This window comes from Acinonyx jubatus, chromosome C2 (assembly GCF_027475565.1).
Source record: "Acinonyx jubatus isolate Ajub_Pintada_27869175 chromosome C2, VMU_Ajub_asm_v1.0, whole genome shotgun sequence".
In the NCBI taxonomy this organism is placed as follows: domain Eukaryota; kingdom Metazoa; phylum Chordata; class Mammalia; order Carnivora; family Felidae; genus Acinonyx; species Acinonyx jubatus.
Window position 1 is genome coordinate 93,608,479 of NC_069384.1, and position 13,515 is coordinate 93,621,993.

At 41.0% G+C, this 13,515-nt stretch overlaps 1 protein-coding gene across 8 annotated transcripts in view; it reads left to right on the forward strand.

Moving 5' to 3' along the window:
• The window catches only part of TNIK (TRAF2 and NCK interacting kinase), a 392,286-nt gene that overhangs the window by 326,793 nt on the left and 51,978 nt on the right, over positions 1-13,515 (forward strand). For all 8 annotated transcript variants that reach the window (XM_053221211.1, XM_015088561.3, XM_027061444.2 and 5 more), the window contains 3 exons: positions 2,423-2,587; positions 4,787-5,026; positions 7,705-7,811. In XM_053221211.1, the coding sequence (XP_053077186.1) occupies positions 2,423-2,587; positions 4,787-5,026; positions 7,705-7,811 (512 nt within the window). The remainder of the gene's footprint in view (positions 1-2,422; positions 2,588-4,786; positions 5,027-7,704; positions 7,812-13,515) is intronic.

Here is a 13,515-nt window from a genome sequence, read left to right on the forward strand (position 1 = left end):
ACAGGTGGCTATCGATTGGATAGCCAGGTATTTCTCTGAAAATGCATCTGAATCTCTTGGGTTCCTGAGCTCAGACTGCAGTGACCTGCTTAGACTGGGGGAGTTTGGACGGTGAGGGATGCTTGTACACGTGATTTATCTGTTAATGATCTTCCGTGGAAATAAGAAGATGGCTAATATTTGACCAATTTCAGTGGCCTGGAATAGTCACTTTCTTTTTCAAGGAGTCTAGTATTTAGAAAAGCAATACATTGAATGCCTTCCTCTTAGTTTATCTACCACTGTCTTCATGGGACTTTGTCTTCTTTATGACCTCAGCTCAAAACTGGCTTTATTCTTTTCTTTTGCTCAGTGCAATAGCCAAATAATTATTGCTGGTGCAATGCTTTGTATGCACGCATACACAAAGTATACATGTTCTGGTTTATACGTCTGGCTTTTTATAGCTAACATTGTTTGGTATGTGGTAAAGCTCTTGGGACATGGAATTGCAAAAGCAAAGTCAGCTGGATGCCAGTTGTATGTACCCTGCACAGCCATGGTGGGAGAGGACATGTTAAGTTATCCCTAAGTAGAGGTGGGGGATGGTCTTCTGTTCTGCAGCATATCTTCTTATGTTAAAATGTTTGCAATTATATGACAGTTTAAAAAAAAAAGACTTATTCAGTATATGAGACTGAGTCTGCCTCTAGAAAGATTCCTAATGAAATAAGAAGGAAGGGGAAGAATAGCTCTTGTGAAAAAATTTTAATTTCAAATCAGGCAGTGAAATGAATAAAGAGCTCCATGCAAATATATCTTGACCTGCATGTGGGTTCTGTGACAGACACTTGGAACACTCATCAGTGAGTCAGCAGAAGAGAGTTAATGCTCACACTGAAGAGTCATCAGGGTGGGTGCACTGCCCCGGAGGTTTGGAAAATACAGCTGTCAAATTGACCCTAAAGAAATAAAGGACAGGATAGGATGGATCGGAAAGAAAAGTCCTGGACCTCTTAAAGTCGTCAAAGTTCTTAACATCTTGTTTATCTTTTTTGTTTTTAAGATTGTTTCTTTTGAGAGAGACAGAGACAGCAACAAGTGGAGGAAGGACAGAGAAAGAGGGAGAGAATGAGACTCCCAAGCAGGCTCTGTGCTGTCAGCGCAGAGCCCCACACGAACTCATGAAACTGTGAGATCGTGAGCTCCGCTGAAACCAAGAATCAGACACTTAACCAACTGAGCCACCAGCTGCCCCAACATCTTGTTTATCTAAATTTCCATTCGGAAATATCCTCTGTGACAGTCTGCTGCAGACATGTACCGAGGGGAATCTTACCTGTAAAAAGGGCATTCCCTGGGACTGTGAGCCTTTCCTATGAAACACTTCTGATTAGTTATCTGCTTTGGGTTGGGAGAGACTCAGCAAGAAAGGGAAATGAAGCGGCCACAGAAGCAAAAGGGTTGGAGGCGGGGAGAGAAGAAGGGGAGAAGCAAGAATGAATGCCACACGTGGACAAACAGGGAGGAGGGTGGAGAGTAAGGCAGTGAAGTTCTGGATGGAAATGGAACGACATATTTTAGGGAGCAGGGAGACAAGTGAAAGGGAAGGATCCTAAAAGACAGAAACAATACAGGAAGTCTGCTGAAGACAGTCCAGCTCATTAAGGGAGCGCTTGAAACACCCCCTTGCTTTATCAGTAGGGCATGTGAGGAAACGCACCATTAGTGGTCTTCCCTTCCTGTCCCATGAGAAAGCAGTTTTCTGCTGTTCCCAAGCAATCTTTTTTTTTTTTTAATGTTTATTGTTTTTTAGAGAGAGAGAGAGAGAGAGACAGAGTGTGAGTGGGGGAGGGGCAGAAAGAGAAGGAGACACAGAATCTGAAGCAGGCTCCAGGCTCTGAGCTGTCAGCACAGGGTTCAATGCTGATGCTGGCCTCGAACTCACAAACCGTGAGGCCGAAGTCGGAAACTCAAATGACTGAGCCACCCACGCACCCCTGTTCCCAAGCAATCTTAATGCCCACCAGTGTCTCCCTCACTGACGCCATGGCTTTGCAACCGACCAGTCAGTAAGACAATATCCAGTCAGTGCAAGATAAACTCTTAAGTGGGTCCCAAATTCCCAGTTAACTGAAACAGCACAAGATAACTGGGTACCAGATGGCTTATGTGTTCTGTGTTTTTGGGACTAGGGTTTACTGTGACAGAAAATAGCTTTTTTTAGAAGTTCTTGATGCAGAACAGGTATGAAGAGTTTGGGTTCCTTAAAACAAATTGACCAGAGGGACACAAAAATGGCTGTGCAGGTGACTACAGATAATCCTTATTAGGAAGCAAATCAGTTTCTATCCATTTATCCATTGAAGCACCTTTTTTTTCTTGTTTGTTTTGTTTTTCTTTTCTTTGTTTTGTTTTGTTTTGTTTTGTTTTTTGCTTCCAGGTAGAAGAGCGGTCAAGGCTCAACCGGCAGAGTTCACCTGCCATGCCTCACAAGGTTGCCAACAGAATATCTGACCCCAACCTGCCTCCAAGGTCGGAGTCCTTCAGTATCAGTGGGGTTCAGCCTGCTCGGACACCTCCCATGCTCAGACCAGTCGATCCCCAGGTACCTCTCCCCTTTGTTCCATTAGCCATTTCAATAGGGTGTACAGTTAAGCCTACGAAAACAACAGGGGATTGTAACTTGGATTCACACATGGGACCAGTCAAACAATCGCCCTTAATATAGAATCTATAGAAATAGAGGAGACCCCACTGGATTCGAGGGATGGGGAAGGGGTGAGAAAGAAAAAAAAAACCCATCCTTAACTTTGAGCCAACCACAAAGTCATTTCTTGGTAAATTGGCCTCACTGGAGACCTATGGGAGTGTCTGCAAGGTAGGAACAAGCATACTTGTAGTTATAATTACCAAGCTAATAGTCGTGTATATATGTATATGTATACACACACACAAATATATATATATATATATATATACACATATATATGCATATATATATATGTTATATATAAACTATTATATTATCTTTTGTTCATTGGGATTTTGGTATGATCTTTAACCAGAAAAAGTAAATGAACTTGGATAAAATTGTGTCTTCCAAGCCAGTGTTTCCCAAAGGGAAACCGGACCATTAGCATCAGCGTCACCCAAGAAGTTGGTAGAAATGCAGTTTCCTGGGTCCGCCTCAGACCTACTGCTCCAACCTTCTGTGGGGGCCTGGTAGTCTGTGGTTTAACAAGCCCCCAGGGTGCTCCTATGCAGTCTAGGACTCGAGAGCCACTGTTGTAAGCTATTTAAAAAAGAAAAAAGGTACTCCACTTCGGGAGATGTTTCTGGAGGTTTTAGGAGGCTTCTTAAATTTTAAATACTGAAAATGAAATAGGAAGTGAAGTAAAGAATGGAATTTTATGAAAAACAAAGGTGATAATGCAGCTGGTTTCACCCACGCGTCTTTGAAAACTCTTTTGAAGTAGGTTTGTGGTTTTGTGCTCTATTTGTAAAATATGCTTTGTTTTAATATTATTGTTTATTATATTTCATGCTAATTAACATTAAGAAAAATTTGGTTACAGTTCTATTCTGGTTGAAGCATAACATTCACCTGAACTAGACTTTGAGAATTTTCACTGAACTATAATTAATAATATTTCAGATTTCAGACCAAAGATGGTCTGAAGAGGCTAGGGCAAGGCTGCTCCAGGGGTAAGACCTCAAGGGCAAAAGGAATGGGGCTAGGCTAATGGAAGAGGACTGTGGAAATGCCCCCCAGGGGTCTGGCACTGAGAGGGCCTGATAGGCCCCTTGCACAAATCAGATATTAGATTAGTGTTTATTGAATTTAGGAAGTACTGTAGGTGTTTTCCCAGCCAAGATTTATTGACCACATTCCACATGCCAGGCAAAGTGCTAGACTCAGAGATACCATGTTGGACATGGCTCCCATCCCCAGGTAATTTACCTTTGTGGTGGAGAAGTAGACAGGCTTACAGAAGCAGTAGCAATAAAATGTGAGCAGTTCTAATGGTCAAGAGCACTGTGAACTCTTGAGTTTAATGATTTGTCTTAAAGAGCCACATTTCTACCAGAAGATGGCATGTCTTCCCTGCATGAACAATATCAATGCATGCCAAATTGTGTGACTTACAACTCGGAAAAAAAACATCTTGGTGTGGAGAGATACATAGTATCGTGGGTGGTAAGAACCAGCTTACCGGAAAACAGAATAATGCAGAGTTAGGTGTGTGGACCATGAGGTATGTGTGAGTTCCAATCCAGGCTCCAGCACCTATAAGCTGTGAGATCTAGGTTGTTATCTAACCTCTCTAGACCTTCCATTCACATGTGTAAAATGATGACATAATTGTGTCTACCTCATGGTGAATTTAGTGAGTTCTTAAGAAGTAAGATATTCAGAGCATTTCTTGTTTTACAGAGTACTCTCTAATGTCAGGTTAAGGGTGTTGAAGGAGGAAGTTTATCATGTTAGAAGAAAAATATTTAAATACGTTATCTTGCTGGTCAGTAAATGTTCACTGGAAATTGCTCTCATTGTCACCACACTCATTTCACTGACTTCTTAGCAATCCCAAGTAAATCACTTAATTTTTGCCGAGCACCCTGGTTCAGCCCTACATAGGTCTGTAAATGGGAAATTTGGAAAAGCTTCTGAAAGTATGCTGGAGATAACTATGATGGCCTCTTTGTCCTCCCTAAGATTTGATTTTCCCTTCCACTGAATGAGGTACTAGCTGATCTACTCTTTCTTCTAATCCTGTTGCTCTAATGTTGGTTCGATGCTTAGATTCCTCATCTTGTAGCTGTGAAATCCCAGGGACCTGCCTTGACCGCCTCCCAGTCAGTGCATGAGCAGCCCACGAAGGGCCTCTCTGGGTTTCAGGAGGCTCTGAACGTGACCTCTCACCGTGTTGAGATGCCACGCCAGAACTCGGATCCCACCTCTGAAAACCCTCCTCTCCCCACCCGCATTGAGAAGTTTGACCGAAGCTCTTGGTTACGACAGGAAGAAGACATTCCACCAAAGGTAACAGTGTGGCCTGCTTTTATCATCATTACTGTCATGGTCATTATTGTTTTTTATTGGTATTATTACCTCTATTCCAGACCTTTTATGGTAATGAGGAGCACGAGAATGTCAAAGCACGGCCCATGTCTGTTTTCATCCCTCCTCATTCCCAAGCTAAGACTTGGATTATCATTTATCACTTCTGACCTTCATTTCCCAAGAAATGGAGGCTCATATAGATTGAGTGACCTGGAAACATCTATCCTGTATCCAGAATTAGAACTCTCAATCTCAAGCATTCCAAACTATTATTTTACTATCCATATTAAGAAATAGAATAATAAGGGCACTTGGTTGACTCAATCAGTAGAGCAGGCAACCCTTAATCTCAGAGTCATGAGTTCAAGTCCCACATTGGGTATATAGCTTTCATTAAAAAGGAGAAATAGAAAAATGGATATTTTCACTGGTGACTGAATCTACATCTAGACTAATTGAAAACTTGCAGATAAAAAGTAGAAAATTGATTTATTCCTACTTTTAATAAGAACACAAAATGAAATCAGATTGCAGGTGTTCAGAAGATAGTATTGCTCTTAAAATTGGCTGTTTAAGGCAAGTTCCTTCTAGCCCGGGTCATGATTTAATTCCTGAGGATAAAACTGTAGGGTGAAATGACTAACCATCCACCGGACAGAATAACCCTGGGATTGGTTTCTTTTGTTTTTACCTAAACCAGTTGTTACTCATTCCAAAAGTTGTTATGTAATGTGGTCATGTATCTCACTACAGACATCTTGGAAATATTTCAAAATACTGGAGAAATGTTTGCATTACATTTTTCCTGGTCCAAGATTCCCCTTTCTTTTGAACTTAGCATAGGATCTATGACAAATGGAATGTCCCACAATTTCCAAAGATCAGTGCCATTGTTGATTCCAGGAAGAAATAATAGTTTTTACCCAATGATCTTCAAATATGCTTCCTCATCTTCTACTCAAAAGGATATTATAACAGGATTTCCATTGTTTTGGAAATGAAAACAGCTGATCATGGCTTTTTTGTTGGTGCTCTCTTTTTGTGGAAGCCGAGATGCCATCAGAAAAGGTTAGTTAGGGAGCAAAGTCCAATATGGAAAATAGGACAGGCAGAGAAGTGTCACGAGAGCCAGAAAAACTGAAAATGGAAGTGAGTGGTCCACTCTCTGAAAGCATGTAGGCATACATTTATAACTCTGGGAGAAAATTTTACATCTATACAAAGGTTTTAGTTTTAATAATTTGTTAGATTCTTTCTTCTCTACAACTATTTAAGTTTACAAAAAGAAAAAGGAATATTTAATTTGAGCGGGTGGAAACTCTGATTTGGCCATTTTGCTTCACTTCACTGACTAATCTTCCTAGGTCTTTATCTTAAAATGCATCATAATAACCAACAAAATTTATATTAATCTTAAATATCACTTAATGTGGTAACCAATAATGTTATAACAAAGCACATTTTTAAAATATCTAGTGCAAGACACAAATCACTTTAGGGGCACCTGGGTGGCTCAGTCGGTTAGCCATCCGACATTGGCTCAGGTCATGATCTTGCAGTTCGTGAGTTCAAGCCCTGTGTCGGGCTCTGTGCTGACAGCTCGGAGTCGGGAGCCTGCTTTGGGTCCTGTGTCTCCCTCTCTCTCTGCCTTACCCCCATTCACACTCTGTCTTTCTGTCTCTAGAAAACAAATAAAAACATTAAAAAAAAAAAAACCACAAACCCACTTTAAAAGAGCCCCAAGAAGTGAATGAAACAGAAGTACCTGACAAATGTTTAACCCAATTAGCTATCACGGGATATCTACATTTTCATTTCCTGCTCACTTTCATACAGTATTATTCTCCTCCCTCATGTTGGGCCCCTTTAGTACACTTACAATATTTGATTTCATTAAAAATGTTTAATGAAATGAGACATACATAAATTCCACCTTAGGCCTCGTCAGATAAGCTAATAATGATACATGTTCCTACTCTGTGTCTGATGATACACACATAGTCTTTTTGAAGACCCTGCCAGTATTTTCAATATTAATCCTGTTTTGTGTTACATTTGCAAATTGACCTTCCAAAGCACAGTGTCTAGGGGTTTGTTTCTAATTAGTGATTGCAAGTTGATTAGGAAATTGAAACATATAGAATCTATTGAAGTAGTTTCTCTGAGCTCAGCAACATGTGGCTTATGTCCCAAGTTCTAGCCTGATACCCTAGTTTCTCCCCAGATGTCATCATTTCCTTGCCTGTTTATCAGTTGTGACGTAGCTCAGCTTCTCTGGATGACTCTCATCTGATGAAATTTCCAATGATCAGCTGAGTTGATGGTACCCCCAAAGAAATATCTGATATTCACCACTCTTACACAAGCAAAGGAGGTCGGTTATTTTAGCCCAGTGAATCAAAATAATTAGCTTGGTCTCCTTTTTAATTTGTTTTTATAGTTACCGTACTCCTTTGTGATGGCTGAATGTGCCTCAGCCAGTGTCTTTTGTCTGATTGTGTTTAGGGAGTTAAATATTTCTTTGAAAAATGAACACTATTGCTTGCCTGTTTCTGTAACTCCTGGTAAATTTTAGAAAAGGGTTAGGCTGCTTTTCAGGTAGGAGCCTATGGGAGCTATTTTATGGAAAATATTTCTGAATTCCGGTTTTCTTTCAGGTGCCTCAAAGAACAACTTCTATATCCCCAGCATTAGCCAGAAAGAATTCTCCTGGAAACGGTAGTGCTCTGGGACCCAGACTGGGATCTCAACCCATCAGAGCAAGGTAAGGGAAGGAAGATGGTTAAGGTAGAGGAAAAAACCCCACCTGCCACTGTCATTATTGCTTTCCTAAAAATTGGTTTTGTCCTTGTTTCACTTCAGAGACATGTTGACTGGGCACTTGGACTGTAAGCTTCTGTGGGGCCGGAAGATACACCTTTTATTTCTTCAGTCACCTTTCACAGAAATCAGTGCAGAGTGAGGGCTCATGAATAAATGAGTGAGTGAGGCATCCCAGAAGCCAACCAAGTGTACCTCATTTTTAAAATTTGAGAGTAAAACTGCAAATATAAGTCTGGTTGGAATACCCCAAACCATTACTTAAGAGGCCATTTCATGAAGTCAGCAGAACAAGACAGCCTGGTTTGAGGTGATTTTTAGCATCAGGTCAAGAAATGTACCCTCGGAGCCATTAAGACATTACAAAGTAATTGCCAAAGAAATGTATTAGTGGCCAGCTGCAGAGCTCCCTAGCTTGACAAATTACAAAAGAACTATTTCTTAGCAAAAAATCACCTCTTTGGCATTATGGAGGGTCACTGAGATACAATTATGCTTCCACCGCTACTCTGTGCTCTCCTAGAATTTTCCGTCAACAGTGGATATTCCTACAGTGAGGAAACTGCATTCACCTACCAGTTGGTGTAGAGGTCTCAAGAGAATCTGGAAAGGAAGCAATATCTGTACTGTATCTGAGCTGATTCTATGCCGTTTGCTTCTCCAGTTCATCGAGCTTCCCTCAGATTTTTCATGATGAATACACCACTTTTTAGGATCAACTGAAATAGCAAATGGTTTCTACTGAGACTATAAAAAGGATGAGCTTGGGCAGGCCGTTATGTTCTTCTTCACTGTGTTCACGAGAGAAGGACTCTCCCTAGCTAGTAAGAACGAGAGACTGGAAATGAAAGTTATGATTATTTGTACGTATCTTTAATATAGGGAATGCTTTTGATCGTGAAGCTTTAATATTCCTCTTCACATGAAGAGCTTTAGAAAGAGGTCAGTCCAAAAATAAGATGGAACTGTACTAAGAACAGTAATCCCTTCAGGGCGAAGAAGTTAGCCCATTCTGAGTGGGATTGCCAATAGCAGGAAGCTCTGAATGAGCCATTTTTTTCCCAGTGACTTGTCAGCTCCAGCCTGAGCTGGCGTTGCTAAGCAGCGCTGAGGAAGACCAGAGTGTACTGTGACCGGGAGCCAAAGGAGCATCAGCCCTGGGATTGCGGGCGTGAACTTTGTCAGTCCCCCTCTTCGAGCAGCAATAAGCCCCCAATTATCCGTGCTTCTTGGTCCCTTGGACCCTGCCCTCAAGGCTCTGGTCATGGGATCGGTTGCTTAGAATTTTAGAGGCTGTAGATCAAGCGTCATTTCAACTAAAATCTTTTTCCTTTCTATCAACCAAAAAGAAAGAGAACTATCATTATATAATCAAATAAAAAGCAGCTCTTTGTTCCCTCTGAAGTGTTATTTTAATGACACTAGGGCCTAAGATAGTTGGCTTTTGATGGTCAGTGGCTTGTAAAACATGAGCTTTTCCCTCGGAACCACTTAAATTTGTACTTTGTCCAAAGAATGCAAACTTTGTGCAACAGCTAACATTTTTCTGCTTACAGAGAAGGGAGGGAGGGAGCTAAGAGGTAATAATTATTTACCTACAATGAAAATCAGGCACTGGGGGGGAGGGGGTGGAGAATCCCCATCCCTGCCAACTAGAGTAATCCTCCCGGACCCCCTACTTCTTGCTATCACCAAATGACCAACACTTAAGATGTGAATCAGACTTTGCCAGTCTAAATTGGATTGCATTTTTTAAAGCTTCAGGATTTGGTTTATTTACTCTTTGGTTATTTACTGTTTATTACTTCAGGATTTTGGTTTATTGGTTTCGGTTGCCTTTGCTTCATAAGAAAACACCTAAAAGTTAGTTGTCTGAAATAGGAACAATTTATTATTTCTTGCGATTCTCTGGGTTGGCTAATAAGTTTTTCGGCTGGTCTCACTTGGGCTACTTATGCAGCTGCGCTGAGCTGATAGGTCAGCTGTACCTTCATGTGGACCTTCATCCTGGTCTTCTTTACTGTTTGGCAATCTCAGGACAGCCTCCCGAGAGGGAGGGCCCCAGTACAGGAGCACTTTTCAAGCCTTTGCTTGCGTCATCTTTGTTGATGTCCCATTGGCAACCACAAGTCATGTGGGCAAGCCCTGAGTCAGTGCGCTAAAGAAAATACACAGGGCACGGACGATGGGAGATGTGATTGGCTGGGGGCATTACTGTAAAACAGACTCTCCTATCTTATATTGGTCTTAATGAAGTTCTCATAGTTCTTTTTGTACCACTCTTCAGGCAACTGGCCATCCACGAAGCCATGACAAAGGGTTGCTTTTAAAGAATTCATCCTTTACCATGTTTATGAACTATACTTCTTGTTGTTGGTCAGTATTCCTTTTTATCCTCCCGGCCCTTCTCCTTAAATTGATCCTCAAGGGAAAGTAGAAAATTAACAAAGTAAGAATGGATCCCAAGAAAAATCACACATCTAATAAAGGACAAATTCACGATGTTTTGTTGTTATTATTTTCATTTGCTAAATTCAGCAAATGTATACTGAGGACCTGCTGTGTTCAGGGCTGCATGGGACCTTGGGAGTCAGTGACTCAACCAAGACCACCTGAGTCTAGGGCCCATGGGTCAGAGGATATACCATACCTGCTACCCTTTGGAGCTATAGGCATTATTAGGGGCAAAATTCTATTTCTTGCCTTGCTTTCTTCCTTTGCTTTGAGGTAAATATGTGAATTATAGGAAGAAGGCAGAGGCTCCCTTCTTTTGTAGCAAATGTAGGGACCACAAATTTAAGACAATAATGTCTGGACATGGAAGGAACCTGAGTCCCCAAGTCCCCACCTGAGGAAGAACCACCAAGGAGACCAGTTTGATCTGTGTATATTGTGATATGAGTGAGAAATAAGCCACTTTTGTGCTAAGCCAGCAGGAAAAAGGAAGACTAGAAAGTAGAGCCTAATGGTTAAAGAGCTCAGTTTTTGCCTTCTGAATTTAAACTAATGAACTCCAAGCAAGATATTGTATATTCAGTAACTGCAGAATGTATGCTAAATTCTGAGAATGTAGGAAACAGTATGTGTAAGTCAATAAGCTACTTGGCACCCTGAATGGAAGATTCTGGAGGTGAGTTAAAATGGGAGATGCAAGCATGCCTCCAACGTGAGGAAAAAGCAGAGCTTTACTATTTTCAAAAGCCTTCCTTCTCCCAGAAAAAAACTCCCTATTATGTCACTTCCCCTATCTACACACACTACACCAAATCAAAAAGAGCCCTGTAAAGAACATGTCTTAGAATCGTTGTGTGTGTCAAGGAACAACAGCTGTGCTGACATTAGCTGGTCAGGAAAGTGTTACTGGGCAACCCCCTTGCATCCCTGCCTTCCAATTGGTTTGGGTTTTTTTATTTATTTCTTTATTTAAGAAACACATCTGGAACATCTTTATTTGTGAGGCACTCTTCAGTGTGCATCTCAAATAGTAACTAATTTAAACCATTTAACAGGCGCCTGGGTGGCTCAGTTGGTTAAGTGTCTGACTCTTGATTTCAGCTCAGGTCATGATCTTGCCATTCCTGAGATCAAGCTCTGCATCTGGTGCACTGACAGCACGGAGCCGGCTTGGGATTTTCTCTCTCTCTCTCTCTCTCTCTCTCTCTCTCTCTGCCCCTCTCCTGCTCGTGCGTGTGCATGCTCTCACTCTCAAAATAAATAAACTTTAAACCATATAGCAACTCTGTGAGGTAGTGGCTATAATCACCTCTATTTTATAGAAGGGAAACTGAGACAAACACAAGTTAACTAAATTGTTTAAGGTGACAAGATTATTAAGTGATAGAGCCACCATTTGAACCATTGTCCACAACCATTCTGTGGCACCAAAGTCCACACTCTTAAGTACCATGCCATGCTTACCTGTTTTGCAATAAACACGGCTGGTGTTGCTGCATCGTGTTCCCAAAGGAAAGAGGGTTCTTGATTTGTTCATTTTGCCTCCATTTTGCCTCCATTTTTCCCACCATGTAATTGAGTGAGAATGTTAATAGCTCCTCTTAATCCTGTGGTTATTGATTCTCATCTTGTGGTATTGACTACCTTTTAGTGGTTGTTGTCCCATAGAACCTATTTATAGCCCCCAAACTTTCCTACTCAAGCTGGTACTGATATCATTAGGTGCTTTTGACAGTTTCCACCCCATCACCATAACCCCACACACCTGTTCCTGCCCTTCTGTCTCATGCATATGCAGATCTGTGCGCAGTTCCTACCTGCTGTGTGGGCTCCCAGATGCCTTATGGTGTCAGAGTGATTAGTTGAGTTTAAATCAAGATTTGGTTTGTTCATTTTTTAAAATACCGTTTTAAAAAATTCCAGGTACCTTAATATTTAACTTTGATTCATGTGTTCTTTTAAAGCAAATTAAAATTTTCTCAAACAAGTACATTCAGAATATGAAAAGATTTAAAGTAAGCCAGAAGCACCGAGTCAAAACCCAATGACTAAATGCTTAATTTAAAAAAATAATTCTCTGTCCCATCCCAAACCTCTCTTCCTATGGCTCATTTGTTCTCATTGGCTGTGTCATCACAGAACAAAGTAAAGTGAATTTTGGCAGTCAGCCAGTTAATTACAGACTTGGCCCAAGTATTTGGGCCAAGAAATCACTTTGTAATCCTAATTTTCTGTTTTGACTTTTTATATGATTCAAGTAAATGAAATAATTGCCACATCTTCACTTTACTGTGTGTTTTACAGGCCCGTGGCATTGTCTGTGGGATGGCAAATGTCTGAACCAAAAGTTAGCATTTGAAGAAGTATATATGAATGTTTTCAAGTTTTTACACATTTGGATCTGAGTAGTTTCAGTTGATATGTGAACAAGAGAGATCTATTATTTCATAGAATTCTTCTGAAATTCCCTCTAAAAGCATTTATCTCAGACTTCTTGGCCCCAAGGCCAGACCAGATTACTATACAATAAGGAAAAGAAAAATATGAATGGTATGACATTTTATCAAAATACTTATATTTTCTGGGGCGCCTGGGTGGCTCAGTTGGTTATGTGTCCGACTCTTGAATTTCAGCTCAGGTCATGATCTCACAGTTCATGAGTTTGAGCCCCTCATCAGGCTCTGTGCTCACAGTGCGGAGCTTGCTTGAGAGTCTCCCTCCTCCTCTCCCTCTGCCCCTCCTCTCTCTCTCTCTCTCTCAAAAATAAATTAGAATGGTTTTAAAAATTTTTTAATAAAATTTTTTTAAATACTTATATTTTCCAAAAAAAAAAAAAACATAGAAAAAGCATTTTGAAGTTTCCCCTATTTCTATGTGTGTTTGTATAGACACTAAATACTTCTTTCAGTCTCCAGCAGCAAAAATAGCAACCTATTAAGATCAGCACCCATGCTGGTTCGCTCCAGTAAGAAGGGCCTGTGCTAATGAGGCCCAGGTCACGGATTTAATACCCATGGGATTCAATTAATTTCATGCCAAAAGAGGCTCTGAGCTCCATCCGAGACACATGCACTTGCCAGCTGGTTCTGCCAATGACCAGGCCCCTCTCTGACAGCCTGGGCCCAGGCCTTATATCATCAATATGGCAGCAGCCTCCCACCTGGTCAGCCTGCATGTCTCCTCCCCAGTCATCC